We start from the raw sequence: 25,191 nt of genomic DNA on the forward strand, positions 1-25,191 counted from the left end.
TTTTATGGAGAGTGAGACACTAAAACCGAATCACTGTCTTCCACATGGCAGCATACAGAACAACCACACAATGTGGATTGTCCCCATCCTCCAATTTGTATTTTAACAGTGCTCTGAATTATAGAAGTTGTAACATGCTCATTATATTACTAGAAAATGATAGAGTAGTGTAAATTAAGTTCACGACTTCTTCCAGAAGGGTCATTTGGTTATATTTAATATTTAGTTAAGGCTAAACAATCAGCCTTATAGGAGGTGTTTCCCTACTTTGAGAGCTTGACTTTGCAGTCTTTACATTCACTTAATGTAGTTCTTTGTATGTAATATATACATAAACAAGTAGACAATGTAGAATAGCTGAGTAGGTTTGTGTATTATAGAGATCACATTAGTGATCCAATAATTAAAGACTGTGTTGTAATGCATGTAAGTATATATATTAAATAACTTTCCCCTAGCTCTCTATGTTGCCCATGAAAGCACAAGTGCACTTGTGCACGTTTGGTCCACTGTGTACTTTACATAGTAAATTACAAAATGATTACGTTTTTCTGATATGCACAACATGAGACTGTGCTAGACGATACATACATCTAAGTTTTAAATAAAGAGCTTATAATAGGCCATGACTAGAGGTAGTATTTAAATAAAGATTGTATTGCAATAAATAACCACAAGGGGGCAGGAGCTCACATAATGTATGTGCAAACCTAACCAGCAGCCTCTGTAGGCAATTATTTTTGGCTCCAATATCCGGAGAAGTGAACTCCTTGTCACATAGCTGTACTCCAATTTTTTTTTTTTTAATTTTAGCTCTCATTTGAAACACTAATGAAGTTTCCAGCCATTAAATGTGCAATGAAAATAGTGAAAAGTGAACTAATATAATCAGAAGAAATGTACAAACAGGACAGTGCTGCCTTTCTAATTCTTCAGAAAACCTCATAATTGTTTAAGAAGAGATGTTCAACTCAATGAGATGTAACACCAAACATGAAACACTAAAATTTACTAAGGCCATGATCCTCTGTAGGGCCACACTTTTAGATCTTTACAGTAAGTGAATCCATTGAATTATCCAACATTACGCACAATATATAAAGTTAAACATGGCTGTAAGTTTTTGCATAATCAAGACATTGTAAATAACAAAGGATATTGTCCTATTATCACTCATTTTAACATTTAAACAAACAAAAAATTGTACCTTAAAATTTCCATGAAGCTTCCACAGAACATCTAGCCTCATGTACCAGATATCTAAAGTATATTTGCTGAAGAACACAGGCCTACTTCGCATCACAGTACATGGCACCTTGCTATTATAGCACTGATAAATCCTACTCATGGGTCAGGACTCTACTGTGTTAGACCAGGGGTCGGCAACCAAAATACAAAGAGCCATTTTCTCCAGTTCAGCAAAAAACTCAGTAATTGTAGAGCTGCAATGCATGTGAATACAAAACAGTCCTTAATAAATAACATCAAACCATCTTTTTTGTAACCCCTATTTTAAGAACAGAGCACACAATGATTTGTAATGCGATACGTGTTTACTGCAGGACATTCACAAACTTTTTACATGTTCTATTTCCTCACACTTTGTGTGTGTTTTTACCACTATCTTCCTGACTTTCACTCCTGAATCTTCTCTCACTAAGATACTAGGAAGTTATCCAATGTTTCAAGATTAGGTATCATTTGCTATTTAGATACAAGTTAATCGATTTTGGGCTTTTACACATTCACCATTGAAGGAAACTAATCAGGAAGATTGTGTTTTGTTTTTTAAATTTTACAATTATAGCATTGGGAGCCACAAATAGGTCCTTAAAGATCTGCACACTGTTCCAGAGCTGCAGGTTGCAGATCCCTGTGTGAGACAGAACAAAGTGACAGTTGTGCACCTTAAATTATTTAATTTTTTTTTATTTACTTCTGAATTCTTAAAGGTGTAACCTGAGGCCAGATTATTCAAAACATTGGGAGTAGGCAACCTGTGTGGACTTCATCAAAGTACATGGGATTGCTGTAAAGGATCAGGATATTAAAAACTCTCAGTGAAGTTTTTCTGTTTTGACAGATTTGAAATACTCATTTCAAAACTTTCTGCAGGGGTTTTTTGTTTTGGTGATTTTAAGTAAGTAATCTGAGTATCGCTGAGTTGGTATCATGCGCACATATTGAACATGCTGAAGTTCAAAGCATAAACATAATACACACTAAAACTACAGAATTCTGGGGGGAAAGGGCTAGCTCAGTGGTTTGAGCATTGGCTTGTTAAATGCAGGGTTGTGAGCTCAGTCCTTGAGGGGGCCATTTAGGGATCTGGGGCAAATAGTTTTGTTTAAAAAAAAAAAAAAAAGGCATGGTGCTTGGTCCTGCCAAGGCGGCAGGGTACTGGACTCAGTGATCTTCCAAGGTCCCTTCCAGTTCTATGAGATGTATATCTCCATATATTATTATTATATTAACATTTGCATAATGTGGCCTTCAGCTGTGGAGACCTGAGCACAATGTTGCGAAGATGAAGCTTTTACAAGCAAAAAGGACATTGCGAGTATAATTAATTCTAGCTGCTTCTAAAATTACTTCCTTTCACAATGGGCCTGAAGGATTTTTATGACACAGTGCTGGGCTTCCAGTCCTCTAAACGACACATAATACTATCAACAGTTTCTAAGAGCTCAAGTATTTCAGCCAACATTCTAAATTTTCATCTCTACACTGACTGGTTTAATCACAAAATGGGCTGTATTATTTAATTCCCAGTATCCGTCACCTCACTAAAAATGGCAGTTAAAACATCACTTATACTCCAAAATTTCTTAAACTATTTTGATCCCTTTGGCCTCTCAGGAAATCACACCAAAGTACAAACAATAAATGAATAAATAAATTCAGAAAGCATTATGGAATCTCAGCAATGCAGGGCTCGAAAGGACCTCAAGAGATCAACTAGACCCAGGGTGGGAAAACTTTATGCCAGGCCCCACTTTTTGTCCCGCAATTAGCCTGCGCACTCAGGCATGCACTTACTCTCTAATGTAATCCAAACCAAGAGCAATTTTGGTTGTGTTCATATGGGAAAAAAAACAAAACAAACAAAAAACCTTTTGGCATGTGTAAGAAAGTGAGTAACTAGAATGTAAAAACTTAATCAATCAGTATATAAATGTGAATACTGTACACACACCTCAAAACAGTTGAAATATTACTTTAACATGATGGATGAGCCCGAGACCCAGCCGCTGATTGTGCTGTGCCCCACTTACAAAATTTCACAACCTCCAAGGGGACCCAGCCCCACACTTTGCACACCTCTAAACTAGACCACTCCCTGAACTAAAGCAGAACCAAGTATAACTAGACCATTCTGGACACGTGTTTGTATAACTGTTCCTAAAAAATCCTCTAGTATTGAGGATTCCACAATCTCCCTTGATAACCTCTGTTCCAGTGTTTTACTATCCTTACAGTTAGGAAGGTGTTTTTTCCCCTAATATTTAACTTAAAATCATTCTTTGCTACAGATTAAGCCCAGGTAGGCAAGATCTGGAGAGGCCAAGCCTTTTAATCCAGCCTGAAGCCCCACTCCTGCAGTACAGATCAGGGCCCCTCAAAATAGCTGTTTGCTCCCTGTGTCTCTCTGCAAAGTGTGACCGGGGGCGGGCGGGGGGGTAGGGAGGCTTCACCTGCTGCCCCCATTCCCAGCAAAATCTCTCGGATCCTAATGGACAGCAATGAGTAGACCAAAACTGTTTTTTTTCTTGTTTTGTTTTTAAAGCCAATTTAGCTGAGCAAGAAACTTAGAGGTATTATCCACAAAATATAGAATACTAGGAAGGACCTCATGGAAACTTTAGGGGACCCGAGGCACAATATGAAACTGGGACCCCCCCCCCTTTTTTTTTTAAAAAAAAAAAAAAAAAAAAAAAAAGATATTTCTAAGGGGAGGCCAAGTGGAAGCAGAGAGCTCATTGAGAGCTGAATCTGCCCTCCACTCACCTCGCAGTGATGGCTCCTGTTCCCTGGGGCTTCCTGCTCCAGGTGTTGGTGTCTGGAGCATAGGGTCACAGTGCCACTCAGGTCTGACAGCCCTCTCAATCCTAAAGCAAACTTCCTCTTCCTTAGCACATCCAGTGGGCAGCCCTGATAACAGTATTTTCTTTTAATCATACGCCGTATGTTACATTATAACATAGCTGGTTGAATCTCAGAATTTACATTCTGTGGCAAATTATGACATTGTGAAAAAATAATTGTAATTTGGAACAAAGAGGTAGAGATTTCAAAATTTCCCCCAAAAAGAAAATTCTGAAAATTTGTTTCTGAGAAATCCAGCTGGTTACACTCAGAGCTGCCATCTGCCCTGACTCCCAAAAGGCTCCTCCTCAAAGCACTGTGAGAGAGTCCTCTTGCATGCTTAAATTTTCCAGTACTTATTCCACTATGATGGAATCTACTTGCTATAAAATATACTTCTAAAATGTATTAAAAACAGCTCTTATGGTAAGACATAAAAGGAGTCCATTTCCTTAATCTTTAGATTGAAAGTAACTGAAAACTCTTTCAAGAACGGCATGCTTTCAAAAGAAGTGATGGTTGAAGTGTTGAGAAATCTATCACAGAAACTGCCAGTCACCAGTGTATGAAAGAGACATGTAATGTTCTATTTGTTTTAAAAAGGCAGTTTTTTCCTACATATTTTCCCAAGTTGGAGGTAGAAAATGCCATTAGTTTCAACTCAGGTTCCTGCTTACTTTTCTGTACACAATTAATGGAAGAGCAAGGTTTACCACCTTTGCCTTGACATGAATGGATCTCAGAAATCCGTAACTTAAGACTGTTGTCCACATCTTCTATCAATATGTGGTATGTGGTAGGTAGGAAAGTCTGCAGGTTATTAATACTGCTTCAACCTCTTCCCTGTACAGCTGAGCTTCTGATAAAACTGATGTAATTAATTATTGTATGCAATGTAAAACAAGATCTTTAAAGTTACATTATTCTTTACCTTTAAGCTGTAATGTAAATAAATTACAACTTAAAAAAGTATAAATTTATACCTGTGCATCATAATGGACAGAAACCTCTGCTATTTAAACTAACAAACAGAATCTTTTCTGTTCTTTAAAAGTGATAAGGAATTCTTTCTGCTCTTATAAGTAATATATACAATAACTGAAGAGTACCAGATTTGGGTGTTTTTTTTAAATGCAAGGACCAGATGGTACCCCAATATCTGTCCAGGGCGGGGCAAAGGACCCACCATGTCAGAATGTGTGTTTCATATAATCACTATTGCCAACACCTACGGTTCAAAAATCATGATTCAGGCCTTTAAAACTCATTAAATAAATTATGGGATTTTCAAGAATGTGAAGTACACTTACACTATATTTTCATGCTCTCCTCAACCACCATTTGGGCTTAGTTTTATTTTAAAAAGAAAAAGCTGCGGTTTCCTTGTAAACACCTCATTCTAGGAACTTGCGCTTTACGGAAAAAAAACCAATATCACTAGACCTGCAATAAAAATCACAAGAAATGGCAACGCTTATACCTCTCTAGCTCCATGAAGAATGCACAGAAAGATAACAGCTGGGGCTCTATTATCTTTTTAGTGGCATCCCCAGACAAGTCCTTGAAAGAGGCACAGCAAGATTTAGTAGTGTGGCTCCAGTAAGCCTCAAAGCATCTCTCTCCAACTCCATGAAAGTCCATCAGAACCTACAGTTGCAGTTGGGAACCTTTATGTTTTTTGCACACATGCAGAAAACAGCCCCTTGCATCCCTCCCCCACACCTGTGATGAGGTAACTTAAGGTATATCTACACAAGGAAGTTCTCACAGAGACCACCTCCTCTAACGCCTCTGGGTTTTATACAGGAGGGGCTGATATAGACTCAAGTCTTATATGTAAAAAGTTTTCATTTCCCTGCTCTTTTAAAGAAGGCAGCGAAGTCCTCAAAAGCCCAATCCAACTTATCTCTTTTTTATTTTTCGTTTTCATTGCTCAGAGTCCAGAGGTATTTGTGGGTTAGTGTCTAAAAATAAAGTGTGAAAAAAATTACCTTGTACTAAAATAATGTTTATAATTACTGTTTTGATAGATCTGCATTTCCTTGCAAATGTGAAATTAAACTTCAAAGTAGGCTGCCCAACAAACTGAATTTAAGAAAAAAAGATGGATTTCTAGTCTCACCTCCAAAATCAAACTGAATGAAGCGCCCTGATTCTTCATTTCAAGATTAGCATTAAACTGCAAGAAGATAAGCTGTATACAACATCAAATTTGCAATCAGAACAGTAGTATCTCAAGAATATTTTATTTGACAGCTTGAAAATATATAGAAAAACCTAAACACTGAGTTGTATGTGCTTATGTGTAATATCTGGGCCTGTACAAGCACAGACTTCCTGCATGCAGATCAGGAGAGCCACTGTCTGCCTTATTGGAGCCTAGGATGTTTCTGTTTACAAATCCTGGAGCCAGGCCGGGGCTCTGACTGGAGGCGTCAGTGTGCTGTCTGCTTCCTCCTTACACTCAGCCTTTGTCTGGGTCTGCGTCAAAGAAAGAACATAGCTATGCTAGCAGCCAAGGGTGGTTTAAATGAACCAGCCCAGATTTCCTAACCCTTCTGCAATCCTGTTTAGGAAGATAAACTAAGGATTAATGTACTTTGTTAACAAAGACACATGCCTTCTGATTCAGTATTCAGTTAAATTTTAAGTCCTATCTTATCAATACGTAAGGAGAACTGAACTGATTTAGTGGACATAAAGTACTGTATGGTATTTCAGTATCTTCATCTTAAATATTTGACAACAGCATGCACAAATAAAACCATAAAACATAGACAACTAATCTCTTCAGTGAATTATATCGATATATAGATACAGATACAGATAAAGAGTTTATGATATCTATCTCTATTAAGTTTCTACCTCACATCCTAATACCGGTTGCACCTGACTGGTCCCAAACAAGAGAATTTGATGGACCAGGGAGGTTCCCTACGATCAGCTTCCAAGCTGTCGCCACCATTTGCCCCTCACTGGGCTGCTCACCCATCTGCTGCTGGGCTGGTGCCTGGACTCTTCCCCACAGAGCTGCTCAGGAAAGCCAGCTCTAGCCCTGCAAAAAAAAAAACAGCTCCAGCCCCGTGCAGCTGGCCCTGGCCCCAAGCCCATGCAGCTTCCCCCCATGGGACTGATGGGGATACTGACTCCAGCTCTTAAGGGCTGCTGGAGAACATGGGCTGCAGTTTGCCCTCCTGCCAGGCTCTCTGGTCCAGGAACATCCCTGGTCCTGCTGGATGAGGGATATTGCCTGACCAATGAGTGCTGGTTTTAGGAGGTGCAACCTCCTACTGTACAACCTCCCTGTGTTATAGCAAATATTCCAGGATTGAAATGTAGCTCTTTCGTGTATCAGTACATATTTACATTCAACATAAAATTATACAACATATAAACACAATATTCCTGCACTTTCTAGAGAGCATGTTGCAGAGCTGTGGATTAAACACTTGCGTGCAGGCCTGACATGGGGGTGGGGGTAGGGGGCAGAGAGGACAATTGCCCTAGGGCCTGGAATTTCAAAAGGGTTCAGGGCACCAGCTTCCACTGTTACTGCAGCAGATGCAGCAGCCAGAGGCCCAGGCTCTTTAAATCACTGCTGGTGAGTGCTTCATGTGGTTGTGAGGGCTACTGAAGGGGTGAGGGATGGGGTGTGGCAGACTGGCTGTCCTAGCACCCGTGACCCTGAGCCCCCACCCCTTCTGGGAGCACGGATCTGGGGCCTGGCAAGGCTGTCAGCCCCACTGCATGTATGACATTTCAGAAATGATCAGTTTGTTGGAAGGGTGCCTATTCAATTCAGGCAGCCAATGCTATTTTCCTACAGGCATTCAGAGGTTAACTCACTGATTTCAATCAATGTACCCACATTACATTTAGTAAGGTTTTTGATTCTACCTTCAATGATAATATATCCTGATCAGAAACCATTAGAGTCTGGAGGGACTATCAGTATGACTGGAAAAAAGCTCAATGCTAGTATACTGGCAGCATGATTGAGGGGGAAAGAAACAGGGCTACATAATGATACAAAATTGATGTGCCTGCACAGAAACGTATTAACATTTCATTCTTTGTCCCTCCAGCCAAGAGTGGAGAGATAAATATGAACAAGCTCCTTATATTTAAATCAAAACAAAAACAAAAACAAAAAGCCCTCTGTGTTGGACCACAGTAAGTGGGAAATTTCTCTCTCTCTCTCTCTTTTTTTTAAACTACAGATGCACATTTATTTCATTATGTAGTGTGGCAGCTGCCCCACTCTGGTCAGAATCAGTTAAAGCAGGGTGGAGGGACCCAGTGCAGAGCCCCAGCCCTGTTATAAGAGGCTACTCAGCAAAGCAGTGGGCAGTTAGGTCCTGACCACGGAGAGTGCAGGGCTAGTTCCAGTAGAGAAGCACCTTAGGTGAAGCAATGCTGGGCGGGCTCAGGGGAGTAGAGAAGCGAGACTCTGACCTGATTCCTGTAAGGCTGTAGGCCTTGACACAAGGCCCAAAAAGGTGCAAGGGGTCACGGGGAATGAGAGGCAGTGGAAAGGAGTGAAGGAGGGTAGAGCAAGGCTGCCACCAAGTGGGTCTCTGGGCCAGGACCTAGAGTAGTGGGCAGGCCTGGGGCCTCTCTTCCTCCTTGCACCACACCGAGGCACCACAGAGTGTGGCCTCTACCATTATCCCTTTTCCAGGCCCAGAGAGCACCCAATGTCACTGCAGAGTTCTCTGTCCACTGCCAATCATCTGTGTCCCTTTCCACACTTCAGTACAACAGAAGTGGAGCCTGTGATAGTTGGGTCTTTTTGTTTGGATACTACTGATTAAGAGGGCTGTCTTGTCTTCTGTCTGGCAGACTCTTGGAAGGGCTGTTCTTCCTCTTTTTCTATCCTTGATTGAAGGAGGGTATTCCTAGGAATGGGGAATCAGAAAATTAGTAGAAAGAACAGGCCAAAAAGAAAATGAAGAGAAAGGGCAACATGGCAACCACATAAGGACATATACTGAAGAAATAAAAGGATGGAGGAAACACTTGTCTATAACAATCCATCACACAGGGGAAAGGGAGGAAGGTTTTTGTTAATTCACACTTCTGGAAAAGACTCAGATACAGTAGAACCTCAGAATTAACAACACTAGATTTATGAACTGACCAGTCCACCAGACATCTCCTTTGGAACCAGAATTATGAAGTTGGGTAGCAGCAAAGGGGAAAAGGGAAAAAAAAGTTGGGGTGGGGTGGAGCAAAATTTCAAACCTGCATTAAGACAAAAGATCAGTCCACTTTTACGTGTGGACACCATCTGTTGACAGAAGTTTTGGTCAGAACATCTCTTCCAACAGTGCGTTCTGGGGATAGAGGCTTCTAGTGTAGACGTAGCTTATTAGAATCGTAAAGCACTGGAACAAATTACCTAGACAGGCTATGAAATCATTATCCTTGGAAGTTTTTTAAGACCAGGTTAGAGAAATACTTGACAGGACTGGTTTAGGTGTATGTACTTGGTGTGCCTAAATGGGGGAGAACAGACTAGATGACCTCCTGAGGTCCCTTCCAGCCCTATATTTTTCCAGTTATAAATTTGATCAGCTTCTGGAAGGAAAGCAACACTTTTCCAATAAGGTTTGCACTTCACAGAAGACAAATGTATAATTTAGAAAATACAAAGCAAATGAAGAGAGGTAAGACTCCACGTTTCACATTTACAAACTACGTTAATCAAATTAGCTATCTTTGAATTACACATACTTTGATATATCTCTGCTAAATTTTATCCCTAGAAATTCTTCGTAAACTGTGATATATCTTGATAACACATCTAGGCTACGTCTACACGTGAAGCCAACATCGAAATAGGCTATTTCAATGAATAACGTCTACACGTCCTCCAGGGCTGGCAACATCGATGTTCAACTTCGACATTGCGCGGCACCACATCGAAATAGGCGCTGCGAGGGAACGTCTACACGCCAAAGTAGCACACATCGAAATAAGGGTGCCAGGCACAGCTGCAGACAGGGTCACAGGGCGGATTCAACAGCAAGCCGCTCCCTTAAAGGGCCCCTCCCAGACACAGTTGCACTAAACAACACAAGATCCACAGAGCCGACAACTGGTTGCAGACCCTGTGCCTGCAGCATGGATCCCCAGCTGCAGCAGCAGCAGCCAGAAGCCCTGGGCTAAGGGCTGCTGCCCATGGGGACCATAGAGCCCCGCAGGGGCTGGAGAGAGAGCGTGTCTCAACCCCACAGCTGATGGCCGCCATGGCGGACCCCGCTATTTCGAAGTTGCAGGATGCGCAACGACTACACGGTCCCTACTTCGACATTGAACGTCGAAGTAGGGCGCTATTCCTATCCCCTCATGGGGTTAGCGACTTCGACGTCTCGCCGCCTAACGTCGAAGTTAACTTCGAAATAGCGCCCGGCACGTGTAGCCGTGACGGGCGCTATTTCGAAGTTAATGCCACTACTTCGAAGTAGCGTGCACGTGTAGACACGGCTCTAGACTTGACATACATTTCAGTTAATATACCTTACTGTGGCTAACAATGTAATGGAGCAGTACAACAAATTATATTGTTGAAGTGTTAGTTCACGTATTCTCGTTTGGCATTCAAACTAAAGTAGTACAGCAGTCATATAAATTTTGAGCATCCACAGTCCCAGAATATAAGTATTATGCTCAGTCTACTATGAACTCCAACTGACCAAAGTAAAATCATATAATGCAGAAAAAATCCAGTTTCTTGGAGCTGCAGTGTAATTACACAAAAAAAAACTAGCACAACTCTAGATGCAATTTATAAATATAAATGTGTGTGTGTTTAACACATATATCCAGATAAATAAATTCAACTTGAGCTTCTCATGTATGATTAGTGCCTCCAACATTATGGATCCAAAGCTTTGACTCCCTAGAAAAAAAGTTCTGGAAAGATTTTGGAAGGTAAAATTTTGGAAAGATTTTCACATTTTGAAAAGCCTTTTTAAAAAAAAAAAAAAAAAGGCATTGCCCAGAAACTCAGACTGTCTGATTCATCTGTCTTCAATGGAAATTAGTGTGCAAGTATTTTTGAGAGGTTAGTATTTCATTCTGGAGCCATTTGCTATGAACTTTTGAACCTTCTAATAGTCATGTGGACTTCCTAAAGTATGCAGTCGTAAATGCTTCTTCAGTACCTATCACTATAGATTTAACTGCTTTCTTCAGACAGCTTTTACAGAAAGGGCCAGTCTAAACCCAGTTTTTGCATAGTGAATTTGGTGTAACTGCCCAACATGGTGACAGCTGCACAAATCTAAAAGTGTTTAATATGTGTATCTCACTTCAGTAGTAGACTGAAGTAAGATATAGTGGAGTCCACATTAGGATATGACAAGAAATAACTGTTTTGACTCCCAATATCTGTGTGTTGAATGGTTCCTTCCTTACTCCCAAGGAGCAGAATATAATGTGCTCAGAGCATTCCCAGGCCCTGCCAGCTCAAGAGGCAAGGATCAAGTGAAAGTTTGGAATTCAGTATTAAACCATATGTCTGTATTACATTCAATTGTTACATAGGAAGCCTTCCTCCACCATTATTTTAATATTTGTTGTTGTAGATGACATGGAGCAATTTTCTGTAATATTTTTATGTAAAAATTTATATTTTTCCTTTGTGTATTCCAGTTTCCTCTGCACTTTGTATCATTACCCAAGGTGAAGAAGGGGACTGTTTGCTTTCAAGACAGGCTATGAGCCATGTGTATGAATAACTCTAGCTATCTGAATCTGAACACGTCATTAAGGAGGACTAGCCCCATAACAGTAGAGAATCTGAGAAGATAATGGCAAATTCAATCACTAGAAAATTGACATTTAGCAATGAATAACCCAAAGGAAGATGGATTTCTCCACCTCACAGTAGGGAAACTAGCAAAATTCCCAAAATCAAGGAACAAAATAAGTAGGGAGGTGGAAGATTAGAGCTGACTAGTGGAAAGAGTCTAGGTTCCCATCTGCGTAGTGATCCAAGGTGGACAGAAAGAGAGACACAAAGCCTGTAAAATGGGGTTCAATTAGCTAGGCTATAGGTTAACCAGAATAGTCTACATGCTGTAATCTTCAGTTCTTTGTGGTAACCTAAGGACTTCCTAAGGTGTGTTCCAGTTGACCAGGAAACACAACTGTTTTGACAATACTGTTTGAATGTCCCTGCAAGTGCTTTGGTGAGATGTATTAATACCTGCAGAGAGTACCAGTCTCTGGCAGGAGTTCATGTGAGCTGTATTCTCTAAACAGACCTTAGTGTGAAACAGTAGTGGGGGGAGCCCCAGTGGTTCAATCTGAGGAGGCAGTGAGGCCTCATGCAGGCAGCGTCAGACCTCTTGGGGTCTGGCTGCACTGAAGGGGTTTCATGTAAAGACTGTACTAAATGTGTGGGTGTAATGCCAATCTGGTGGAATCACATGACTTGTTATTGTGTCTCCCAAGCAGAAACCAAGTATCCTAAGAAGAATTAACCAACTACAAACATAACAGGAAAGATCTCAAGGCTATCATCCAAAGGAGAAATAATCTTGTCAGTTGGTCTACTTCCCAGTTTTAGAGGACATGGTATACAAGACAACATATTTTATTGGATGGATTTCCCAAAAAAGATATTGTCTAACCAACCCACCTTCGTATCTCTTAAATGCCCTGGGACCAATATGGTTAAGACATCAGTCAAGAGCATCATAGTTATCACACCTATCCTTGACGCAAAAGATTCGGTTTTTAAGCCTCCACAGAAGCTAAAACTAGTATTATAAGTTGGCCAATATGGAGCGCCTCAGGACAACATACTGGGCATTTTTCACCTCACTATAGAAAAGCCCTAAACAAACTACTTCTCAAGTCACAGGAAACCCTGAAATATACTCTTCAATCTAGTTCTGTTAAATAGCACTGCAAAATGTTTCTAAGATGTAGATAAAGTTCCTCTGCACAGCAACTGCGTTAATGATTGGAAGAGCAGATTATCTGTGCCTATTCTGTTTGCCATAAAATTAATACAATGTGCCACCTCCAACTCCTGCCCCACCCTTTGAATTTACACTTCAATTTTCCACTAAAACTTGGTCCAAGAATTTTCATTCTCATGTTCTGTAGTCGCCTTTGGCTCTGCTTCAAGAAGGCATTCACATCAAAAATACAATACACATTTGATGACTATTACATTGTATTCAGATTGTTTGGAGTATTGTTGGAACCATATGGGTCTCGGAATACGAGAATGACAAGTTAGGTGAAGGAATATCTTATTAAACTAACTTCCTTTGATGGAAGTTACAAGCTTTTGAGCTTCACACAGCTCTGCTTCAGGTCTCAGGAAGGAACCTGAACAGCAGAGCCAAACTAAGGGAGACCACTGAAAATGAAGTGGGCAACTAAGGGTTAGCAGGCAGTGTGGTGTGTTAGAAATTGTTGTAACGAGCCACTAAAATCAGTATACCTATTGAACCCATGGTTTCAGTATATAGCACAGTTATGAATTTAAGTTCTGAGGCTTGCACTTTGAAGATACTATGCAATTCTCTTATGAGGACAAGTATCAACAGTTTGAATATAGAGTCATCACGAGGAGAAAGAGTGAAGTCAGATGATAGTGTTTTGTCTCATCACTTTTCTGTGCAAGTTCATATAATTGTTGTAGGGGCATTTTATGCACCAAATGAACCACACTACATGTTGTGTTAGGCATGTGTAGGACCCAAGAGTCTTGAACTCTTTGGATCATTGTAGCATGGAGATAAGTCTGCACTGTACTAGAGGAATGTGTAACACAAAGATAAACAAGATGACTTGGTTCCTGCCCATCTAACATACTGATGTCACAGACTACTTACATGCTTTACATGCTAAGTATGTGTGCTTGCAAGATCCAGGTCACTTTAAAAACAAATCTGACTTCACTTTTATCATCACACATACACAAATCAAAGTTGCTTCAAGGCAAATCAAGTTATATCCAAGTACTTGTCAAACCCTATCTTTTATTATCCAATGCTCCCTTTCTAGTACATTTTTTCTGGAGCCCTGGTAAAGTTCATTTTCTTTTAACTCAGGGATCAGAACATATTACTGATTTCCACTGATACAGTCCTCATTATGCGATTCTCATTTATCAAATGCAATGAAAACAGCAGTTTGACAGAGCAAAAAAAAGGGAACTGATTCACAAAGTAAAATGCCTTTAGGCAAAATTTCTTTGAAATGTCCCCACCTCTACAAGCAAAACAGATTAAAATAATGTATGTCTGTTATAAGTACTTTGCCCTTCAATGCCTATATATTTGTAACATTCCTCTACACAAAGCTTATTTTTTCTTTCTACAGGAAGTTCTATTTTCAGAGCTTGCACCATTTCAAATTTTCAGACTACACTTAACACACAAAAGCTTCCATTTTAAATTCAGTAAAGATACATTTTATGTTGAGAGACAGATGTTCCTATATGATTAGAACATAAAATGCTACTAAAGTCAATCTTTGAGAGATATGCAGCTTTAGATAGATCCACTTCTAAATGCATGTGACCAGGTGTCCAGGTTTTCAGAGACTCTCTAATGCGTTTTTGCACATTCTGCAGAAGCTGGGTTTTTGTCCCAATCTCAACAAACATCTAAAGCGGACATTGAACTGCCTTAACCTGCTCCCTGCCAGCACTCTCATTTCTCCCTTTTGTGCCTTCCCTGTCTTAATCCCACATGCCAAAACTTTAAGATCATCCAAGGCAGACACTGAATGTGTGTATTAATTTGCCATATTCAATGGCTACCCTAGATGGTCTTAATTTGCCACTCTCTGATCAAGGCTTTCAGTCTTAATCTCATGTTAAACAGAAAAACTTTTCACTTTCTACAACCAAATAACCAGTGTGAATCAACAGAGGTGGAGAAATTTTCCTAAAAGTTTTGGGGGAGGGGGCCCAAAGCCCCTTTGTGGCCACACCCCCAGCCAAGCTGCAAGCTAGAGTCAGGACTGGGATCCCAAGCACCTACACTTGCCAAGGGTGGAATGGCCTGAGAACAGCCCCAGACCCATACCCTTGCCTAAATCATGTGCAGCTCTCCACAGCTGTTCCCTTGGCTTTTATCTCAACCCAATTCCAGCTACCGGGCTGGTTTGGGGCCTCAGGGACTGCAGAGCCAAGCCAGGCCAAGGTAGGTGCTGCAGGGAATGAAGGATCCTCCACCTGCCCAAGAGGCAGAGACACAGGCCTGGGACTACTTTCAGGCTCCTCCACCCCAGACAGATGGAGGGTCAGCAGCTCCCAACAACTGCCAAGGGTCCCAGGGCCACTCTTACTCAGGCTCCAGAGGAAAGAAGAGGGGTAGGGGTCAGGCCCATTCACTTTCTAAACTGGGACAGCCATGGCTTCTTGGAACACTTTTTCTGGTACCTCTGACAACAAGTCTACTTCCTATAGATTTTTTAATTTGCAGACAAAAAATTAAGAGCAATAATTAAATAGTTAAAAAATTAAGGAGCATAAATCTAAATGTTGCAAAATCACTTGTCAGTAATTAAGAATCAAAAACATTTTTGAAGATTATACCATCTACAGGAAGTATCCCCCCCCGAGCCTCCTTTTTATGCTATATTCCCATGTGCTGCCCTCTGCATGCTTTCCCTTCCCAAAGGTATACATCAAACCCATGTGCACTCACGTGTATTCTCCCCTTAGATACTCATCTTCATTGCACAAGGTGCTCGGACATGAGGCCTCTTACTCTGGAAGACATGACCCCTTACTGTGAAATACCTAGCCTTCTCCCGGCAAATTCTCTTTTCATTCAACATTCAGCTCTCTCAGTAAGTACTGTTTCAAAACACCCCCTCCTACAGTCTGTGTTTTCCTTGGAAGACACTGAGGAAGGGACAATGACCCATTCTGTCCCATCTTTACACTGAGCAAAAAAGGTGTGGTGTCCAGTAGCCTAATTTCTGTCTCTCGTGTTCCTCTAATCAATTCTCAAGAAAAGCCAGATCCTCCCCACAATCAGCAAGGAGGAGACTCACAATGGATGCTTTTTTCCACAAAATGATAAGCAGGAGCAGTGGCAGAAGGATGGCCTTGACACTGTCCACCCAGAAAAGATTAAATAAACCTGTGACTTTGGCCCACTCCACACACGTGATGAAGCTCAGATCTTACTCAGCCTGATCTTCCCCACACACTACAAGAGATCAAGGGCAGAATGTCATTTAAACCCTGTTTTTATTTCTCTCCTCTACAAGAGGCTGCCTATTTTTCACCAGTCAGTAAACTTTACTTTAAATCATCTCCTTATATCATGTGAAGATAAGCAAGGAAAAAAATATTCAAATAAGGAAGCATATTTGACAGAACTCTGAACAGACAGAACACTGTCAAATTGAAAAGAAGTGCTCCATTTATGTAAAATTAGTGTCACCTGAGCACGTAATTGCTCAGGCCCTGCATCTGCTGAAAAAAAAAAAAAAAAGGAGTGTCAATTTTGAGCCAGTACCAAATGCTACTCTTGTGGAAAATAGGTCAAGATAAGAAGTGAGAGTGAGCAGGATTAAGACAACACTCAAATGGTCTAATTCTAAACTTTCAGTAGTAGGAACAATATTTTTATTGGGCCAAGTTTTGCTAGTGAGAGAGAGAAGTTTCAAACCACGCAAAGCACTTCAAGTCTTGAAAGCTCATCTCTTACCAACAGAAATTAATCTAAAAAAGATATTACCTCACTCACCTTAGCCGTGTCTACACGTGCACGCTACTTCGAAGTAACAGCACGAACTTCGAAATAGCGCCCGTCACGGCTACACGTGTTGGGCGCTATTTTGATGTTAACATCGACGTTAGGCGGCGAGACGTCGAAGCTGCTAACCCCATGAGGGGATAGGAATAGCGCACTACTTCGACGTGCAACATCGAAGTAGGGACTGTGTAGTCGTTGCACGTCCCGCAACTTCGAAATAGCGGGGTCCGCCATGGCAGCCATCAGCTGAGGGGTTGAGACACGCTCTCTCTCCAGCCCCTGCGGGGCTCTATGGTCACCGTGGGCAGCAGCCCTTAGCCCAGGGCTTCTGGCTGCTGCTGCCGCAGCTGGGGATCCATGCTGCAGGCACAGGGTCTGCAACCAGTTGTCGGCTCTGTGGATCTTGTGTTGTTTAGTGCAACTGTGTCTGGGAGGGGCCCTTTAAGGGAGCGGCTTGCTGTTGAGTCCGCCCTGTGACCCTGTCTGCAGCTGTGCCTGGCACCCTTTTTTCGATGTGTGCTACTTTGGCGTGTAGACGTTCCCTCGCAGCGCCTATTTCGATGTGGTGCTGTGCAACGTCGATGTTCAACATCGACGTTGCCAGCCCTGGAGGATGTGTAGACGTTACATCAAAATAGGCTACTTCGATGTAGGCTTCACGTGTAGACGTAGCCCTTGTTTCTCAAATATCCTAGGACTGACTCAGCTACATCTACATTGCGTAGAGTAAGGTTAGCATTAGGATGCCACCTTCAGTAACCTGACCCACCTACTCGCTTCATACAAATAAAGTAAGTTAGCTCTCTCGAGGTTTCCACAAACTTCTACACACTCGTACACAGATACCACATTTTACTGTCACGATAAGGACTGAGTAAATGAAGGTCATGATGCATCTCTGGAATGTTAAATCAGCAGTCAAAGCAGAGAGAAACACACTTATTTTGCTGTTGGAGACAGTCAGTACATTTACATAAACAATACCATACGATACTGTTTTCAGTAGCATTCCAAATCCTCTAATAATTGAAGTAGTCAGTTACTATGAAAAGAACAAATCAACACAATTTTCCCTACATGGTAATATACCAGATAAAAAACAGAATGTATTATAGAAACGCAATCATAATACTGATTTTCATTTCTCTAATAATTTTAACATTTCAGTGTTGTTATATGTCTGACGAAGGATACAATATTATTCTAGCTACCTATATGCACTCAAACACCTTAATACAAAAGTAACTCACATAGTAAAGAACTTGTTCTCAAGATATGCAACGACACAAGGAAATATCTGCATTTTACACACAGATTGAGACCCAGAGAGATTAAGTGACATGTTCAAGATTAAGTGACATGTTCAAGATTATACAAGAAGCCTTTGACAAAAGCCAGGAATCAAATCCAGATCTCTATAAACCCTTAACCACAAGGCCAAACTTTGTCCTTCTATTATTTTTCATTACTTTTTCTTCTGAAATACATGCTCTCTCTTCTTGGCCAAGAAGAAAAGTGGAGAGGGCATGGAGGTGAGGGAGGGAAGTGTAAAATGTAGAGAAAAATCAAATCTCATTTAAATTAAATTTATCAGAATCAAAAAGTGTAGGGTTTTTTAAGGCATTATGCACTTCTAACTCAAACCAGTATAGAGTAGACATAATCTTCAGTTTTTGCATTCATGTGATTTCTCACTCTTCTTGCTCCCTTAGCATCTGAAGTTCACGAACACCATTGATTTTGGATTCTTGATGCTGACAGAAAGCAGCAATACATAGTGAACTACATCCCACAAAGTATACAAAATAGGAATTGAAAATACTGACAAGCTCAAATCATTTGATCTTTCTCATACTATCTATTAAAGATGGGCACTAAGCCTAGTCAAATGTAGTCAAACCAATTATTTAAATGACCTATCAGAACCTTATTTTTCTTTCTAATTTGTTTTAAAAGCAAAGTTAGTTAACTGAGATTTTATATGCATGATGGTCAGAAAATTCAATGCAATTGCTCCTTTATCATCTCTAACTTGATTATAATGTCCAGAGATTTCAGGAGCCATTCTATTCTACCACTCATTTTTTCGTTCTTATGGAAGTTTCTTTCAAAAAATGGAGCTAAAATTTGCTGCGCTCATTTTCAGACTAAATATATACGTTAACTTGGACGAAAAATGGCATTTTAACTGTATTATTGTGAAAAAATTAAGATTTTGTTTTAAAAATGATGCATAAAAATAATATGAATTTAAAATATTACACTTACACAGGGGCTATTTATTACAGTGTATGTGAAAACAATAGCATTGAATAAACTTTTGGGCATATAATTTTTTTAAACTAACTTTTAAACTTGTAATAGTTTTAATTAAAATCCTTAAATATAAAATCCCCCTTTTGCTGAATTTTTGACAATTATCTGTCATGCCAAAAATTACTATAACTGGAAAAAATCGGAAAGAATATTTAATTTTTTCAGATTTTTTTAGTTTGTGTATCTGACTTTTCTACAGTCAGTTCCTGCATGTCTTTCACATACAGCCACAGGGGAAATTTTTTCAAAAAATACAATAAAATCCTGGATTATAAACCTGATCAAAGGATAGTCGGATAACTGGAAATGTTGGATAATTTCTGGGCCGGCTCCCCGGGGTGGGCTGCCATGAGGTTCATGGAGCTATTATCCCCTCCCCTCCCACTATCCAACATTCTGTTTTTATTCCCCATGGCGCTACGCCCCCAGCCGAGCAGCAACCCACCTACTGGGCTGAGGTAGCGGGGCAGTATCAGATGAAATGCAATGTTGGATAACTGGTGTCAGGGTAATAGGGGTTATACTGTAAAACAAAAATACAGTTGCTAACCCATAAAATGGCCTGGCTGACTGGCAGTGTAGTACCCATGAGGATTTTTAACTCACTTTTCTAAATTGACTAACTTTTAAATTTTGTCTCCATATTTATTAAGAGAATCTGAAAACCTTTCAACTTATTTTTCAAATTTATATTTGGTATTCCAGAACTTACAGGCCAATTTTGAAAACTTGAGATATCATCCAGTTACCTGTGAAGACTCTTATTAATGCCCAATTCATTCTTTGGCCAGTGTCTTGGAATATCTTGAGTATCAAAAATGTCATATGAAAAAAAGTTCTATTTCATTAATGTATATTCTATTGTGTATGAAAAGAAAAAATTTACACCAAAAGAAAATCTATAGTTACCTCTCAATGCCTTCAATAGAAGGCTAAAATTTTACTCCTCAGTCTATAGAGAAAAATAATCATGTTTATGACTTCAGTAGAACTATTTGGCACTATCTTGGGCACCGCAGTTCAAGAAAGATGTGGGAAAATTAGAGAGGGTCCAGAAAAGAGCAACAAGAATGATTAAAGGTCTAGAGAATGTGACCTATGAAGAAAGGCTGAAAGAATTGGGCTTGTTTAGTTTGGAAAAAAGAGAAAATCGAGGGGGACATGATAGTGGTTTTCGGGTATCTAAAAGGGTGTCATAAGGAGGAGGGAGAAAACTTGTTCTTTTTGGCCTCTGAGGATAGAACAAGGGGCAATGGACTTAAACTGCAGCAAGGGAGGTTTAGGTTGGACATTAGGAAAAAGTTCCTAATTGTCAGGGTGGTCTAACAGTAGAATAAATTGCCAAGGGAGGTTGTGGAATCTTCATGGCTGGAGATATATAAGAACAGGTTAGACAGACATCTATCAGGGATGGTTTAGAAAGTACTTGGTCCTGCCATTGGGGCAAGGGGCTGGACTCGATGGCCTCTCAAGGTCCCTTCCAGTCCTAGTATTCTATGATTCTATTTGTATGAATAAAGTTAAGCACACATTTAACTGCTTTACTGGATGAGGGTACAAGATGAGCTAGTTGGAAATTTTGCAAATAAACATCCTTAAATCAAAAAATTCCAACTATCTAAACCAAAACTGCTTATAAGAAAGATTTAGATTTGCAAGTTTCTTACTGTGAAACTTTGTTTGGAGGGGAAAAAAGTTAAAATTCTAAAAGATAACTTGTTTCAAAACAAAAAATTCCTTTTATAATTGGAAATTGCTAGCTTTCAAATGTAAGCTGATTATACTAAAAATAAGACTTTTTTAAATTATCAAACACAAAACTTTATTGTCTGTACATGAAGTTTTTTCAGACTGAGATTTTGCCCAAAATTTCTTATGACAGAAAAATTATTCCCCATCCAGCTTTGGCATAAGTGAATTATTGCATGTTTGACCGGGTACCCCAGAGACTGTTACAATTTGAACTAGTTGCTAGAAATAAACTCACAGTGATAGAGAAAAAGGGAGGCATAAAAGAAGAGTTTTTACATTACTCATTTGAAGCCTTCAAGGATCAGCAATTTTGAATGAGAACGTGTAGGTCAAAAAGACCAGGGCTATGGCCACACTAGCCCCTCCTTTCGGAGGGACTATGTTGATGTGGCACTTTGGAACATGCTAATAAGGTACTTCCCCCTGATTTCAAAAGCCCCTTCTTCCCAAAACCAAATGGGAGTAAGGGGCTTTCAAATCAGGGGGCCATTTTGAAAGTCCCGTAGCTATGTGGATGGCGTGCATTTAGAAACCAGCAGTTTTGAAGTGCATGTGGCTGCTGTTATGCTAATGAGGGACTGCATACTCATGGCAGTTACTCATTAGCATATTCTGAAGTGCCACATTACCACAGCCCCTCCAAAAGCAGGGGCTAGCATGGCCACAGCCAAGTCATCTTACTAGAGATTTCCAAAATGGAACTCCATCTTTCGTACAGGTTAAACTTTGCAAGCTCATCTATTCAAAGTTTAGATTTGACAGTGTTTTTACATTAGAACTAAATGAATGTGGACAATGATGACACTCATCCCTCACTCTACGAGCACAACTGGTTCCTAACTTTTTGCTCGTAGGCAAAAACTCATAAGAGGGACACTAACTTCCTACTAAAATACTTGTAAAAGTTTCTGATTGGGTCCAAGTGCTTGGAGTGGCAGCAGATGGCACTGCTTTCAAAAGGTAAGTGAGCCTGGGGTTGTGGGGGGTAAAAGGCTGGGGGCAGTCTGGGGACATGAGAGGGAGGGAGGGTTAAAACATGATGGCAGTTTGGGTCTGTGGGGCCAGTGGGGGATTTAAGTTTTGCCAGTTCAGGTGCGCGGTGCTGACGGGGGGTTTAAAATTTTGCAGTTCCACTGCGCGCAGCCAGCGGAGGTTTAAGTTTTCCTGGCTCAGGTGTGCCGGGCCAGAGGGAGAGGACCTTAAATTTCGGCAGTTCCACTGCGCGGGGCCAGTGGGGGTTTAAGTTTCAGCAGTTTGGGTGCGCAGGGAGGTTTAAATTTCAGCAGTTCGGGGTGTGTGGGGGCAGCGGGGTGGGGTTTAAATTTTGGCAGTTTGGTGTCTGCAGGGGGGGTGGCATCAGGCTGCAGCAGGTTGGAGATGTGGGGAGGGAGTAAGTCTCGTATTAGCAGGGGAGTTCACTCGTTGAGTGAACTAGGGGAGGTATGTGTGTCCCTCGTTTAAGCAAGTACTCGTAAATAAAGTACTTGTTTAATGAGGGATGAGTGTACTTTCATAAGTGGTCACTTCAGGCTAGGTTTAGTCCCATAAAACATGTAAAAGGACTGCTGTAGAGTCACGTAAAAAAGTCTATATATTATTTTCCACTGGCCCACCCTGGCCCACCATAAGAGAAAGACTATGATGTGGCACTGGCAACTGAATGTTTGAGGATCCCTGGACTAAGCCATAACTACTGATGGACGTTTCTACCTCTTTTTATTGAGGCACTCCTCAATAAAAAGGAGGTAGAAACTTCCAGTGATTCAATAACATCAACTGCGGATTTCTGAGAATGACAATACTAGTCAGCTCAAGGTGTCTCTATTTCAAGTTGTTGATAAGATAAAGTTCCTGGCACAAACATAATGTGGATTATTACAAACTGCTTTCTTACAGCCCCCTCCTCTTCTGAAGTTGAGCGCTGTAAATGTGTATTTCAGGCAACAGCTGCCAATAGTCACAAATCACACAATAAAAATACATAAACTAGAGATCAGATGTGCTTGTGAAGATTTCAATCAGAATTCTGTACAAGCCGAGTTTATTTTAGTTCTCTCTCTTTCTGTCAAAGTTAAGGCAATGGAAGTTCATCAGCTCAGATTTCTGGAGATTACTGGCAAAAATTATTGTTATCTAAATCTTAATTCAAGTAGCATTTCTTTTGGTTTTAGCTGCATCTTCCTAGTATCACTATGCTATCAGGTAGCGGTTCTCAAACTTTATTACGGCATAACAGCAAAAACTGCTCTTTTGACAGTAAAAATTACATGCCCCTGGAGAGGGGACTTGAGCCTGTGTGAGCCCACTCCATGAGTGGGTGGAGTGGCTGAAGCCCCTTTATTTACATACAAGAACTGCTAACAGGGTTCTAAGCATGGTTTCTCTGCTCAGAACGGAGAGAGTGTCTTTTGACAAAGAACCCTGTGACAGACAGCCCAAAGGAATAGTTACATACCATTTGGCTAGCATAAAACCTTATGGAAAATAACACCAGCACACCAGAAGCTGAAAAACCGTGTTAGAATTCTTCTAGCAATATCCATATCTGAACTCAGTTATAGCGCTTGTATAGCTCCTATCCCAGTGTAGATAGGACGTAAATGACTTCAGAGTACTAAACAAGATAATGTATGACAGCTGGGAAAGAATACAAACAGCCATGCAGAGCCAATGTACTTCAGATACAAAATAAGCATACTATATTTTGAGGTTTCTATCACTATTTCACAGCAGAACGAAAGAGAAGTCTTTCTGGAATTAGTTATACCTCGACCTAGTTTCACGGTTTAAGAGTTTTGACTTACTGAAAAGTGTTTTATCAGTTGGGTCAGGAGGAGGAAAGTTTTCAGTGAAGTTGACGTTACACAAGTCGGTGCTGCAACAGCAGAAGCGATACGTTCCATTCTGAATCAAGGAAGGAGTGGTCGTCACAATACACTCCTCATAGTGACACTCCTGTGGATCTCCTATATGAGCCCAGCATCCTGCAAAATGAAGGAAGTGAAATAGTATAAAATGGTACCAAAACTGATTTTATACATAAGAACAGCCATACTGGGTCAGACCATAGGCCCATCAAGCCCACTATCCTGTCTTCTGACAGTGGCCAATGCCAGGTGCCTCAGAGGGAATGAACAGAGCAGGTAACCATCAAGTGATCAATTGTCACCCATTTCCAGCATCTTGCAAACAGAGGTTAGAGACACCATCCATGCCCATCCTGGCTAACAGCCATTGATGGACCTATCCCCTATGAATCATCTGGTTCTTTTTTAAAATTTACTATATAGTCTTGGCCTTCACAACTTTCTCCAACAAGGAGTTCCATAGGTGTTCCATAGTAACTGGGTGTTGTACAAAAAATATTTCCCATTGTTTGTTTGAAACCTGCAGCCTATGAATTTCATTTGGTGACCCCTAGTTCTTATGTTGTGAGAAGCAGTATATAACAATTCCTTACCTATTTTCTCCACAGCGCTCATGATTTTATATGCCTCTACTATATCTCCGCTTAATCTACCTTTTTTCCATACTAAAAAGTCCCAGTCTTAATCACTCCCCATATGGCAGGTGCTCCATACCCCAATCATTTTTGTTGCCTTTTTCTGAACCTTTTCCAATTCCAATATATCTTTTTTGAGATGGGGCAACCACACCTGTAAACAGTATTCCAGATGTGGACGTACCATGGATTTTTATAGAGGTAATGACATTTTCATCTTCAGCAGCCTTATTCCCCACCAGCCGAAAAAGGTTCGGGTCATGGCGTGGCAGCCCAGCTCCATGGCAGCTGGAAAGGGTTGGAGCTGCGACATGGCAACCTGGTTCCATGGCCACCCAGAAGGAAAGGTTGCAGAAGGGGCAGGGCCTTTGAGGCAGAAGGGGTGTGCTGAGGCTTGCCTTCCCCAGCTGCACCTTCACCCGCCATCCATGCCTGCATTCCTATCACCTACCAGACCCCTCACTAATCCCAAACCTTAAGTCCCCTGCATCCACTCTTGCACCCAGTCTGTCCCAGGTCATAATCCCCTCTTCTAGCCTAGGTCATAACCCAAATCCCTGCACCCCAATTCCCTGCCCCAGGTCACAACTGCCTCCTCCACTCAAAATCCCTCCCAGACCCCTACCCTCTTCTGCACCCCAATCTCTTAACCCAAGCACCCATCTGCACCCATCCTCCACCCCAGAACATGCAACTCCTCCACCAATATCATGGAGAAGTGCAGCCCTTGACCATTTTCCAAATTCTTCACCCACTCCTGATCTAACTAATGATTGAAGAGAAAACAAG

The 25,191-nt window shown here is 40.9% G+C and overlaps 1 protein-coding gene across 3 annotated transcripts in view; it reads right to left on the minus strand.

Annotated features, from left to right (window-relative positions):
• Positions 1–25,191, minus strand: part of BMPR2 (bone morphogenetic protein receptor type 2) — a 154,743-nt gene that overhangs the window by 51,752 nt on the left and 77,800 nt on the right. For all 3 annotated transcript variants that reach the window (XR_012646430.1, XM_075001702.1, XM_075001703.1), the window contains one exon: positions 23,705–23,884. Coding sequence is in view for 2 of the 3 variants with exons in the window: in XM_075001702.1 (XP_074857803.1) it covers positions 23,705–23,884 (180 nt within the window). In the remaining variant the exon portion in view is untranslated. The remainder of the gene's footprint in view (positions 1–23,704; positions 23,885–25,191) is intronic.

This window comes from Carettochelys insculpta, chromosome 8, assembly GCF_033958435.1.
Source record: "Carettochelys insculpta isolate YL-2023 chromosome 8, ASM3395843v1, whole genome shotgun sequence".
NCBI classification, from domain to species: domain Eukaryota; kingdom Metazoa; phylum Chordata; order Testudines; family Carettochelyidae; genus Carettochelys; species Carettochelys insculpta.